General features: G+C 60.9%; 1 protein-coding gene across 1 annotated transcript in view; it reads left to right on the top strand.

Annotated features, from left to right (window-relative positions):
• LOC150020407 (regulator of G protein signaling 12-like) overlaps positions 1–13,128 on the top strand; it is a 49,867-nt gene extending 36,739 nt beyond the window's left edge. Inside the window, exon 4 of the mRNA XM_090267138.1 lies at positions 13,073–13,128. Coding sequence (XP_090123264.1) covers positions 13,073–13,128 — 56 coding nt within the window. The remainder of the gene's footprint in view (positions 1–13,072) is intronic.
• The last annotated feature ends 312 nt before the right edge of the window (positions 13,129–13,440 follow it).

Raw genomic sequence — 13,440 nt, 5'->3', positions numbered from 1 at the left:
CAACAGATGAGGTGGGGCGACATCCCAACACAAGTCGCTTCATTATGTTGAAACGACTTTTAAAGACTTTTCTTGTCTTTGTCGTGGAGAAGCTGATGAAAACAACTTCAGTCATAAAGAAGTGGACCTGAAACTACGCGAACCCGATATGCGCACGCCGGTGATGGGGACGCTCAGGGTTCGTGGACTCGCCTTCCCCGGGGCGGCTCCTGGGAGCTTCGGTGGGTCGGATGGGAAACTTGTCAAAACCTTTCGTCTAAAAAGTCTTCCTGGGCCGGCGTTGGGCCTCCATTCCTTCCTTTCCGTGTCCGAAGCTACGGCACGCGGCTGCGCCCACGTCTTTGGTTGCTTCCGTGGCGTTGCTCGCTGATTTTTCACCCCACCCACAGCCTGTCCACACGCCCACAGGCCCCGGAGTGCGCAGGCGGGTTTGGTCCGTAGTAGGACTTCCAGCGGGAGCCCTGGGTAGAGCGCAGGCTCGGTCCTGCCGCTCCGTTTCCAGGACTCGGCAGGCCTCTGGGCTCAGGTAAGCTCACCAGGCGTCACCCAGGCCACATGCTCCTTATCCCCCCCGCCCCAGACACCCTGAGAAGACGGGGCACACCAAATTAGATCCAGGGGAGGACCCCCATTGCCCACCTCCTGTCACGGGGTCTCTCCCTCCTCCCACCCGAATCTAAGCCCCAGCCCTCTTCCTGGGTCTGCCTCGAAGCTGTTCCGCACACACTTCACGGTCCTAGTGAACTCTGCTTTCTAGAAGCGACGCGGTATTTCAGGTGTTTGGGCTGGAGCGGCCGCTCCTCCCCATCATTCTGCACGGGGGATGCGGCTCCCGGGACAGCCCCCTGGGCCTTTGGTCCTTGCCTGGCAGTGCCTGCCGCCTGCGCAGCTCTACACACGGCACGTCCCTCGTGCTGGGGACCCCAGCCATGGAGGAAGGTGTGGGTCTGCCCCCGCCACGCAGTGGACAGGCCCCCTCTCCCTCTGGGCCCTGGTGTCCGCCCCGGGGCCCCGGCGCCCTCTCCACCATGCGCTAGGGCCGCTGTGGGGGGCGGGGCGGAGGCGCCTTCCTGGTGAGCTAGGGCTGGCGATGGGAGGCGCACTTCCATAGGGTCGGCAGGTGGCTCTGCCTTCTCTGAGGTGAGGAGGGGCCGGCGGGGGTGGGGCAGCGTCAGCGCGGAGCCGGGAGCGTTCGTGCGGCATTGCTGCCTCGGAGACACGGGGCGGCCTGGCCACACACTCCCGAGCTGTTTGCCGGGCCGGGGAGTCACGGTGATTGGTGACTCACTGTGTGGGAGGGGTTGTTTAACCCGAACTCTGTGTTTAGGGTTAACGTACCCCAGGCTTTATGGTTTGCTTTGAAACTAGAGTGATCCCAGGGGAACAGCGTGTTCATAGGGCACACGGTACCAAGCGTCTGTGCGCACCAGGCAGACTGCGGGTCTTCGCTCTTGGGGGCACAGAGGTGCTTCTGCCGAGATGCCTTCCAGCGTTCTTCTCTCCGTGCAGCTCTGCAGGGTATTTGGGGAGAGCTTTGATTAGTCATCGTTTATCTTGCGGAGTTTTTTCGAGCAAACAGAGATTCAAAAGTAGTAAGACCAGTGACCACACACCTGTCTCTGAGAAACCATGCCTGTCAGCTTTGGGCGCATTCTGTCTGCAGCATTGCAGTCCCCGGGGGTCCCCTCGGTCCCCCGCCCGTGTCCACGCCTCACTCTCCAGAGGCCCCACCTGGAAGCAGGCATGTGTCCTTCGCTGCCAGGGACGTCGTCAGCCTGGGTCCAGAGAGCCTCTCCTGGGGGGGGGGGGGGGGAAGGCTGTGAGGGCGGTCGTGCGGAGCCCCGCGCGGCTGTCGGGGCGTCCGCCTTTGCGTCTGGGACCCGGAGCGTGTTACAGGAGTGTGTTCACGGGTGACAGTCGCGAGCTCTGCACGCATGACATGCGTGTATCTGTGCTGCAGTCTTGCAGAGTTAACCCGTTGGAGCCGCCTGCCTGAGGACCTCCACGCGGCCTGGGAGCTGTGATGGGGCCGCTCTCAGGAGGACGTGTGCACAGTGGCCGCGAGCGCGGGCTGCGGGATTGGACTGAGGGTCTGACTGGCCGAAATGCTGCGGGAGAAAGGCCCAGACACAGGCTCCGGGGCTGCACAGTGCTGGGTGGCTCTTCTCAAGGCCTCTGCCTGCGTGGCTTTGGGGCACGCTCGGAGCCTCTCCCCGCCCCCGCCAGACCACCTGTCGGAAGGCCGTGTGCCTCCCGGAGTGCCCGCTGGAGGAGCGCTTTTAGGGGTTTCTCCTTATCGCTGGTTTCCAGCAAGTGAGGAGTCTTGGGTTGGTTTCATTTGTATATATGCTATTGGGGCTTGTTGAGGGTCAGCTATTTTTCATCCCTGCTGGCTTTAGGGACTTTAATTACCAGTACACGAGACTCTTTGAGTTTTTCCTACAGGCCACTGGCATTTGTTCATTTTCAGTCTTTTTTCCCCCTCTGTATGCTTCGTGTTTCATAGTTTCTTTTGCTCTTTTAAGTACATTGATATCTTCTTCTGCATGTGTACTATGCTCTTTCATAGATTTTTTTATTATCACCTTAGGACATGCTCATTGATCATAGAGAGAGGGGAAGGGAGGGGAAGAGAGGAGGAGAAACATCAGTTGGTCGCCTGCCATAGGTGCCCTGGCCAGGAATTGAACCCATGACCTTTCGGTTATGGAATGACACTCCAACCAGCTGAGCCCCTCAGCCAGGGCTTTTTAATATGCTCTGAATCCCATCCTACGAACTAGACATTTCAGAGTCTGCATTGGTGTCTCCGGCCCTGTGCTCTCCCATTGTGTTCATGCTCCCCTTTAACCCTCGAGCGTGTTTGCAGCGCCTCTGAGTGTCTTCAGGTTCATCGCCCGCCAGCATGTCACTGGGTCCATTCTGTTGGCTGATTTCTCTCCTGGTTACGGGTCAGCTTTTCACAAATCTTCACACATCATCTGGGGGCTGGACTTTGCTGTCTTCCTTTGAAGGGTGTAGAGGTTTGTTTCAATAGGCAGTCAGGTTACATGTGGGTCGGCTTGGTTGGTTTGGGGCTTGTTTTTAGGCTTTTTAGAGTAAGTCTGACAGGGCTATACTGGCGGCCAGTTCAGCCCACGAGTTAAGCCTGACACGGGTGGGCCTCCTCTAAGGCCAGGTGTTTAACCAGAGCTGGTAGGTCCTCGAGTGCCACCAGCCCTGGCAGCTCCGGGAGCCACTCAGCCTGCAGCCCCCAGCCCCTCCTCACCTGCCCGCGCTGGCGTGGAGTAGAACTCAGCCGCGGATGCAGGCGCCACCTCTGCGCCCTGCAGGTCCTCCTCCACGGGCGCTTTTCTTCTGACGCATGGGAGGGGCCCCCACAGGCAGCTGGGGACTCCAGGGTGCACCAAGGCACCTACTTGACGGTGTCGCCATCGGGAGTGGAGTCTCGTGGTGACTGTGGCCAGTCTTTGGGAATGGTTGTCTCACTTGGGTCACCACGTTCCCTGGTTATCAGTGGCAGGGGGTGTCTCTTCCCAGTTACTCCATCATGGCCGGACGCAATGCTCGTGACCCGTGTTTTACTCGGTCACATCAAGAACGAAACACAGGTCCTGACCCTTCCTGCGCAGAGACCCTCAGTGGCTTCCCGTTGCCCGGGGGATACGAATGCCCTCATGCCCCAGCGGGAGCGAGTGGCTGCGCCCCAGCCCTACCCCCGGTGCATCTGGCGCCCACCCAGCCTGGGCACATGAATGAGCAAGCCCCCCATTCCAGTACGCAGGGCGCACTGACCACCTTCACGTTCCCGCTGCTGCTGGCAGACCCGAGCCTTCCATTATGCGGTCCCCGTCAGCATGGACTGGTGGCACGGACAGTGACGTGGTGCCCATATGGTGCCGTCACCAAGCTCTGCCAGTGCTGGTCCTCGGCAGCCCCGCCCACTTCTCTCCAGGAGCCAGTGCAGGGCCTCCAGGGCCCCGAGGAAGGGCCGTGCGTCTGATTGGAGGGAACTGGAGGCGCTCACCTCCCCGGAGGGTGGGGGGGACTCCTGGCTTGTCTGGCACCACCGGACAGAGCAACTCTGGGGCAGCGTCGCATGTTATTAAGTGGATTTCCTGGAGACAGGAGAGGCTGTGGGCGGTGGTCCCACCTGATCACGGCCAAGGGCAGGTGCTCTCCCAAGTGTTCTCCTCCTTCCCTTCAGGTGGGCCTCACCGCAGCCAGGCGGCCTGCGCCACTGTGCCACGGTGGTCGCCCCTGCGGGTGGGCACCTCCTCCTCACTGTCCCGCAGATCTGTGTGCCGGGCACGTGGGGCAGCACAAACACACAGTTCCCTGCCCCAGCCAACAGACAGGTGAGCTGGACCAACATGGGCACCGCTCCCTCAGGACAGTTCCCGTCGTTACCCAGCGACAAGTCCCGGAACCCGGCCTCGGACAGTTTGAATGTATAAAATGTAGAGAACAAATCTGGAAAGGAAAGTGGGTAACAAACGTCTAATCAGAATACTTCCTTCCGCAAAGGTAGGTTTTACGTTAAATGATACTGATTTAGGAAGACCTGTTCTGTTCTCAGACGTCACGACACTTCTTGCTTCAGACACCTAGATGTGCTTGTGTTATAACTGCGTAAAAGCAACAAGCACTTTTTATTGGAGGATAACTTCTACGTCGGAAGGGCACGCATCACGACAAGTGGCTTGCACACCCGTTACCAACCGGCCCTGACCCCTGGCTGGCTGCCCGCAGCATCGGGGCTCCGCTCTGCCCCGCGCGGACGAGGGTGGACTCAGGCAGTGTGCTCCTCGGCGCCTGGCGCCTTTGCTCTCGCCTTGGCTTTGCGGGCTCATCCACGTCGGGCTACCAAGCCCTGCTCATGCCCACGGCCGCGCCCCGTGCCCCTGTCCTGCCCGCTGCTCTGAGCCGGTGGCGCTGCTGTGCGCACCCACCTCCCTGCGGTGCCGGCCGGCTCATGTGCGCGCTGCCGCTCTCTGAGACAGTGGCACAGTGCGGGCGCCGTGCGGCAGGGCCCCCTGGCCTCGGGCTGGCGCAGACGGTGCCATCGCCATTGTGGGCACGGGAGGGTGCAGCTCCCTGACGGAGAGCAAGGCGGGCCCTTTCCGTGGTCTGGGCCCTTTGGACCTCCTCCTCTATGACATGTCTGTGCGGACTTCTGCTCACTCTTCTGTTGGATCATCTGCCTTCCCTGGCAGACTTGTAGACATTTTTGAAACGTGCTCTGGAAATGGTGCTTCTGTTGAATTTGTGTCGGCAGGGAGCCTCCGCGGCGCAGCGTCCCTTCTCTCGGGGTGACGGTTGCGGACAGATGTTCCTCTCGGTGCCACCCAGCTGGTCCTCTTCTCCGTCCCGGCGAGGCCCTGACGTCCCGGTCTGCCTGGCCCCTCCCCTCGGGAGCACAGGCGTCCATCACTGTCCGCGCGCTGCCTTGGGGGAGGCTGGCGTTGGGTGTTCTCCCCTGCGCTGCGCACCGGGCTCCCTGAGGAGCGTAAGGCACGTGACCTCCTCCGCGGGGCGGCAGGGGCGCGTGACCTCTCCGCGGAGCACGAGGCTGTCCCAGCGCTGCCGGCGACTGACCTCAGCAGGTCAGGGGGTTGTTCAGACCTCCACAAGGTCATTGGTAAGTGGGCTGATGGGTGAGATTGTGGTTTCTAGGCTGTTCTGAGGAGGGGCCGTGGGGTCTAATTACCAGTGGGGCCCGAGGCTGCACTTGGTGAAGGTCTGTCCCATCCATCCTCGTCTGAATCCGGTGTGACTCGGGCCCCAGGACGGTCATCCTGGCTCGGGGGCGGGGGGTGTGCTGCTGCAATGGATCGCAGGGGCTCGGATCGCCTCGTGCCCGCGTTTTCTCGTTAGGGGACGAAGTAACACATGTGGGGACTGGGGCAAGAGGAAAGAAAGGCTTCTAAAGAGACCTGACAGTTAAGTGGCCCTGAATTCGGTCCTGGACTGGGGGGACGTAGCTGGCATTCTAGTGCAGGTGATGGCGGTTCCCCACGGCACCCCACCTGTGCCCAGTTTACTCGGCTCTGCCCGTGGTTCTGCCGGTCTGAGCCCCGGCCCTGCCGCGTGTGGGCCCCGGCACGCTCACGTCTGCACTGCGCTGTCTTCACGGCGACCAGGGGACAGAGGCGCGGAGCCTGACCGCACTGCAGCCGCTCCCTCGCTCCGCAGCCTCACCAGGGAGTGGCCTTGGGGGGTGTCCTCTGCTGCAGAAATGTCAGGTCAGAAGGACACTGAGGGGAAGGTGGGACCGACTGAGGCTAAGCTTCATTTTCAGACCTTTTTCTGGAATTACTTTCTTGGGAAATGTTGAGATTGATGGGACACCTTTTCACGAGGGCCATCGCCAGGTATTGGTTGTGCCCCAGTGGTCGTCCGGCCTGCGCCGCCAGCTCCGGCGGGCCCGTGTTTACCGCCGCCAGGGACCCGCCCCACGCCTCCCGTGCTTTGACCTACAAATGCTCCTTCCAGGGTACCAGCGATTCCATCTGCTTTCGTCACGTGGCACCTAATCCTCCCTCTGGCCCCCGGCAGTTCCTGATGGTCACACGCATAAAAAAGGCGCGTTCTGTGTGTGAGATGGAAGTGTGTTTAGGTGGAGGGTGCACAGGAAGATAAGAGTTTCCAGCTCTCACAGTTGTTATAAAAGCCACAAGTATTGACCTAATTCCCTGCTGCTGCTGGCTTCTCAAAACCCGGCCACCAGGGCAGAGCTGCGTGGCGGACGGCCAGCCTGCGCCCATCCCGGCACTTGCGCCTCCGAGTGCAGCTTGCGCAGTGGCGCTCGGCTGCCTAAATAATTCAGCTCCGTCGCAGCAGCGGGCCAGAGGGCCCCCGTGAATTATACATGCGTCTCCTGGGCTGCTTTGTGCTGCGCGCACTATTGCTTTCCTCTCCGGGAGCCGGGAGGGAGAGCTGCCTTTGTCCGCCGGGGCCGCTGCTGTCGGAGAAGGTGCGCCGTCTGCCTCCTTGGGGGGCGAGCTGAGGAGCCATGCCGGTGTGCGGGGCCCGCACCTGTGCCCGGGGCCCCGGGGGCCGTGCTGGCTGAGCCTGGCATGGACGCAGAGGGCTGGCTCGCGGTGAACGGTTGGAAGTACCTGGTTAGATGGCATCACAGCGGATCCTACCAGCTCCACCCAGGTAGGGTCCCCGCAGCGTGCGCACCTGTGGCTGGCGGGGCTGGGCTGGCTGGGGCGGCCCTCCAGTGTGTGTGCAGGCGCCTGCAGCCTGCGGCCCTGGAAGGTGCCCTGGGGCTGGGCTGTGAATGTCACCCGTGCTTGACCCGAGGCTGTGGTCTGGGCGAGCTGGTCTGCTGGGACCGCACGGCTACAGCCTGAGTCACAGGATCATCTAGAACTCGATACTGTGGCACTACCATCTGCAACAGGCACCCATACATGTGTCCAGGCCACATGGAGGGGGTGCGTCTCCATTTCTCAGCAAATCTGAAACAGACTTTAAAACTTCCTCACCGGGAAAGCGTTTCTTGACGTAAACCGGTCAATTGGAAGAAAACAGGCGCCACAGCAGTGACAACAAAAGCCAGGAACTGTCCTCGAAAGTGACGCTACAAGGCAGGAAGGCTGGGTCCTGCTGCGGGTGTTCCCTTGGGTTCGAGGGCAGGCGCAGGGTTTCCCACTCACCTGGCGCTGAGAGAGAGTCAGGCGTGGAGGAGACTCGTGGGGACATCTGTCTGCTGGCCCTGGAGTTGGGTGGGGATCGTGGTGTTTGAAGGAACTACATTTTAAGTCCAAGTTCATCCTTCATTAACGTGTGCCACTGGCCATTTGTCAAGAATGGGCCCAGAGCGAGCCCAGGATGAGGGCCCTCCCATGTGTGCTGAGGACACGGGAGGGCACTGGGGGTTTGTGATCCATGTGGGCTGCTCCCCGCCCCCCCGGACCTCCCCACAAGGGGCGCTGCGCCCGCTGCGTGACTTCCTGGTGTTCACGAGCAGTGCCGCCCCGGACTCGACTTGGGGTCTCAGGAGGGGAGGCAGCCCGCGCTGGCAGGCTCTGTGCAGCCGCTGCGTCTCTCGCTGGAGCCCCAGCTGTCGCGGGGCACGGTGGCCAGAGTGAGGCCTCAGGTCGCGTGTGGCCTGGCCCTCCCCGGTCGGTCGCTGTGTCTGCTGTCCCCTCCGTAAGCTCCCTGGTGCATGAGCTGGGGCCCAGGAACAAAACAGTGGGTGGCACGTTTGCAGAAGGAGAGAAGGGAGGCTGGAAGTAAGGGCAGGGCGCTCCCACCTCAGTGGGGTCTGGTGAGAGCTAGGCCCCGGGTGGGGGTGCACTTCGCAGAGCGGACAGTCTCCACGCGGCCGCCCTGCACGGGCTGCTGGCTAGGGAGGCGGGCACTCTGTCACTCTGCTGGCTGTGCTGCTGGCATCCAAACGCCCGTCCTTTGAGAAATAAAAGGCCAGCACCCTCGATGGGGTTGCTCTGCTCTGCCTGCAGTTGGCGGCCCATCTTCCTCTTTGCCTGCCCAGGCCTCACCGTCCAACGCCTGTTAGGACAGAGCTCAGGGCTGTCCTCCACCTCGCAGCCAGAGGGACCTGCAAGGGGGGAGAGCCTTCTCTTGACAGTCCCCTGCCTGTCACTGTCCCCCAGGGCGAAACGCACGCTGCTCCTGCTCCCCGCTGGGCCAGGCCTCTTCTGTCCGCCACAGGCCCTCTGCACTGGCTTGTCCTGTTCCTGGAAGGCCTTCCCCGCTTCCCCGAGGTCAGTTCCCTCCGGCTCATCCCTCAGCTCTCCGTCCAGCCTTCATTGCCTCAAGGAAGCAAAGGCTGGAGGGCACGTGTTCTGGTGCTAACGAGTACAGAGCTTTATAAACGTTCATCCATGAGGTCACCTTGTTTACCCACGGGAAAGGTACCTTTGCTCGGCCCTGCTGATCGCGATGGGGACCTCTCAGGAGGTACAAAACCCCCTTGGTTCCTTGTGGGTGAATCTGGCACGTCTCCTCCGGGCCGGGAGCTGTCTGAAGCCCATGCTCAGTGACTGGTCATAGTTTCCTTCCATTTTAAAAAAACTCATCTTTTTCTTACTGATGTGTAGTTCCTCTTAAACATAAAGACATTGGCTTTTCTTCTGTGCGGTGTGTTATATATGTTTCCCCCCAGTTTCTTTTTCGTCTTTTGACTTAGCATGCGGTGCTTTTCCATACGGAGACGCTTGTATTTCATTTTTGGGGTTGGAGAGTTGCTGTAGAACATTGTGCTGGTTTCAGGTGTGAGCAGTGGTTTGATGCGGAATGAGCGCCACAGAAAGTCTAGTTGGCACCTGTCACCTCAACGCGTGGTGAGACTCCTAGCAGCTGTCTCACGTGCAGCTCAGTGGTGCGCACTAGTGTCACTGGACTGCGGCTTCCGACCCCCACCCACCCCGCCCGCCTGTGGTGACCCCGCTCTGTCGTCCCTCGAGTCACGTGTCCTCTGGCTCCTCACGCAGATGCTTCAGGATGTGACCCCTGTTCCATTCTCGGGTTTTGCCAGCGTCACTTGTACCTTTAACTCTCTGGGCCAGTGGGGTTTGCTGCAGTGTCGGCCGCCAGCTGTGCCTGAGGCGGTTGGGCCCGAGGTGTGTGTCTCTTTGTGCGCCTGCCGGGGCCAGGCTGTGACATGTCCGGCATCACGTAGGGCTGGCCCTGCCTCATCCCTCTTCTTGTTTTGTTTTGTTTTTCTGGTATTTCAGGTTTGTTTTCCACATGACCTTTCACCTTCAGCTTGTCCAGTTCTCATAAAGCATCTGTTGGGAGGTGCATTGTGTCGTGTGCTCCTTACGGAGCATTAGCGTCGTGGCGTTTAACCCCTCGGTGCTCTGGTGACTGGACAGACGTCAGCCTTGGAGCTGGGCCTCGTGCAGGACCCCAGGCCCAGAGAGAGAGAGCGTGTGTGTGTGTGTGTGAGCGTGTGTGTGTGTGAGCGTGTGTGTGTGTGAGCGTGTGTGTGTGTGAGCGTGTGTGAGCGTGTGTGTGAGCATGTGAGTGTGTGTGAGTGTGTGTGTATGTGTGTGTAGAGTGTATATGTATGTGAACGTGTGAGCGTGTGTGAGAGAGAGCATGTGTGTGAGAGAGCGTGTGTGTGAGAGCATGTGTGTGAGAGCGTGTGAGCGTGTGTGTGTGTATATGTATGTGTAGAGTGTGTATATGTATGTGAATGTGTGAGTGTGTGTGAGAGAGCATGTGTGTGAGAGAGCGTATGTGTGAGAGCGTGTGTGAGCGTGTATGTATGTGTGGAGTGTGTATATGTATGTGAACGTGTGTGAGCGTGTGTGTGTGTGTGTGTGAGTGTGCCTGTGAGCGCACATGGGCATGTTTCTTACATCCTGTTGGCACATGATATGTCCAAGCCTGTAAAGAATTTTTATAAGCATTTATTTGAGCCACAGCGATGACAGAGGCCTGGGAGCAAGATCACAGCTGCTCAGAGAATAAGTTTGCAGCTTCTTTTGTGCCTTCGGAGTTAAGGAGGGAACAGAAGGAAGGTTGCTGGGAGGGGGGGCGGGAGCAGGGTGGGATCGGGTTACTGGAGAGGGAGACCCTGTCCTCTGGAAGAGGGGGTGTAGCCTGAAGGGGGCATTTCCCAGGCGCCCAGAACAATGGGCAGGGCCTCTTCAGGGAAAGAGAAACCTTTTACCAGAGAAGTTGGAAGCCTGGGCCTCCCACTATGGCCGCTTGGGTGGGGAGTTAAGGTCAGATGCCCACGTGAGGTGACTTTCCATCCACAAGCCTGAACACAGAAAATGCAGAGCTCTCCACGTGGGGAAGTTTGGGGGGTGGGATTCTTTAAGCCCGGCGTTTCCAGGTGCTTCTGCGTGCGTGAGGCCTGGTGTGGACACGGGTCCCGCTGCCTGCTGCGCCGCGGTGAGTGCTGGCCGTGTGCGAGTTTTGCGTCTTGCGGTCCAACGCCAGGTCAGCACAGAGCACAGAGGAGGACCCAGGAGGGCACCGTGGGCAGCGTGGCGGGTTGACGAGCCTAAGGAGGGGTTAGTGCCCTCTGACCCCACAGCTGAAGCCGTTGGGTTGCTCTTTGACCTCCTGTGTTCCTTTTCACATCTAAATGCTTTCGGAGCTGTTAGGAAGAAGCGGCTTCTAGGTGGTGCATGAGTCTGAGGTGGGCAAACTCCTGGTTCCGCTCTCCCGGCGCCTGAAGGCTCCCATTCCCTGGATGGTGGGGCCTGCGTCCTGGCCTCCTCCACAGCCCTCTGGCGGGGTGGCCTTCATCTTGGGTTGTGGGCATGGCTGCTGCAGGCTGGGCCTCTTTCCCCCGTTGTCAGCGTGTCCGTCGGTCCGGCAGGGCTTCATCTAAAGGGGCGCATCCCCTCTGCCCCATCAGGGGCTCATCGTCTTCACTGACCACACCCCGTACTGGTCCTCTCCCACCTCTGCCCCCTTGTCACTGATAAGATGCCTTTTAGATGGTTGGGCTGGAGCTGGGGCCAGTTACCTGGTGCATTCAACTCCTCCCCGTGACCCGCCCAGACGGCTCATTGCGCACAAGTGACAGGTCACCAAGGGCAGCGGGCAGATGGGAGAGCCACGCGGGAGCACACAGGACGAGCACTGTTTCATGGGGCAGCTTCGTGCCACAGCGCCGTGCTGACAGGCAGACCTCAGCCTCACGCCCACGCAGGTCTGAGGACTCCCCGTCCTGTGTCTGTTGTAGGACCAAGGAGGACACCGCCCTCGTCCTGCCGGGCCGGCCTCTGTCCCTTCCTCTCAGGTTTCAGTGGCCAGGCCTGCCCAGCCGGGGATGGGACATTTGGGGGTGCTCACAGGCGGAGGCGGGGGTGCTGTGGGTGTCCCGGCTGCCTCCCCTTCTCTTTATGAAGGGGGAGATTTTCAAGTAATGGAAACCACAGCTCTTTTGCTCAGTTTGAATTCTCTATTTACTATTACCCATTTGGTTTTTTCCTGCATTTAAATTTAAATTTTTTCAGTTACAGCTGATATTCAGTGTTGTACTCTTAGTCCTGGGTGCACAGCACAGTGGTTTTGTGGCGGCTCAGCAGCAAACCTCTGGGGCACATGGGCCATTTGCCGCGTGGGGGTGGCCTCTAACCGCGTTGTCACGCCACCACGTACGCTGAGACTCTGCATTTTGCTTGGAGGCCAGCCACCACAGAAAGTGCACGCGTGTGAGGGCGCGACTTTGCCCGGCCGACGTCCTCTCAAGACGGGGAGCAGCGTCCCCGGGTCCTGCCCTCCGCGCCATTCGCTGTGGCGGCCAGCGCTGACCTCCCGTACCGCCGGCCCTCACAGGCGGCCCTCGGGGGCTCCCTGACGGGGCGGCCTTGCCCTACAGGGCTTTGGTGGCTCTGCTCTCTGCTGAGTGTGTGCCCGTGTGGCCACCTGCGGTTAGGGTAGCCCTGCGCCTTGCTCTGTCCCGTGCTCTGTCCCCTGTACCTGGAACCCCACCGGGTGCGTGTGCTAGAGAGGACGCTCAGCAAGCGCCCGGGGCCGCCGTGCTCGGGCGGGCGTGGGGACACGCGTGCAGGTGAGGTCTGTGCTGCCCCGCAGAGCTGAGCAGCGCGGAGCTGAAGGACGGCGCGAGCAACCACAGCCTGAGCAGCAATGCCAGCCTGCCCAGCGTGCAGAGCTGCCGGCGCCTGCGCGAGCGGAGGGTGGCCAGCTGGGCCGTGTCCTTCGAGCGTCTGCTGCAGGACCCCCTCGGCGTGCAGTACTTCTCTGTGAGTGGGGACGGGCCCTGGGGGCACCCTGCGGCCGCGAGCGACCGCATCGCGGGCGTCTCCCTGCACTCGGGCCAGGGGGTTCAGTGGGCCCCTGGCTCACCCCTACAAGTTCTCCTGACTGCTTGGAGGGCAGCGCCGCGTGGGCTGGTCCCGCTGTTAGCGGGGCGCGCGGCCGTGGGGAGGACAGCTGCCCGCGCACAGGGCTCCTAGGCATGTGGCAGCTTTCAAGCAGCTCCCCGCCCTCAGGCAGCGTAGGCAGGGTGCCGCAGCCCGGGCTCTGTGAAGGGTGAGACAGGGGAAAGGCCCAGGGAGCTGACGGCCTCTCCCAGCCACTGCGTGGTTACCGGGCTGTGTCCTTCTAGGACTTTCTGAGGAAGGAGTTCAGCGAAGAAAACATTCTGTTCTGGCAGGCGTGTGAGTGCTTCCATCATGTTCCCGCACACGACAAGAAGGAGGTATGTCTCCCCCCGCCGGGGCGGGGGTCGCAGCGCAGGAAGATTTCATGGTGGGGCGGCCTCAGCACGGTTGGAAAGTGCGCGTGAAAGCGCCGTCCCACGGCGTCAAGCTGCCTCTTCAGAGGGGTTTTTATATACGTGGTATTTAGTGGTGCCCAAGCGCGGTCTGCAGCAGGCACCCCTCCAGCCCCAGCCTCTCCCCCGCAGCGGTGCCGCCTGGGACTGATCCGCCCTGGCCTGGCCCACCGCGACCTGGGTGGGTCCCTCCTCCCGTC

The sequence above is a fragment of the Furipterus horrens genome, unplaced genomic scaffold (assembly GCF_987537825.1).
Source record: "Furipterus horrens unplaced genomic scaffold, mFurHor1.1.pri manual_scaffold_2, whole genome shotgun sequence".
Taxonomy (NCBI): Eukaryota; Metazoa; Chordata; class Mammalia; order Chiroptera; family Furipteridae; genus Furipterus; species Furipterus horrens.
The sequence above is the reverse complement of the archived record's forward strand: the minus strand, read 5'-3'. Positions and strand labels throughout refer to the sequence as shown.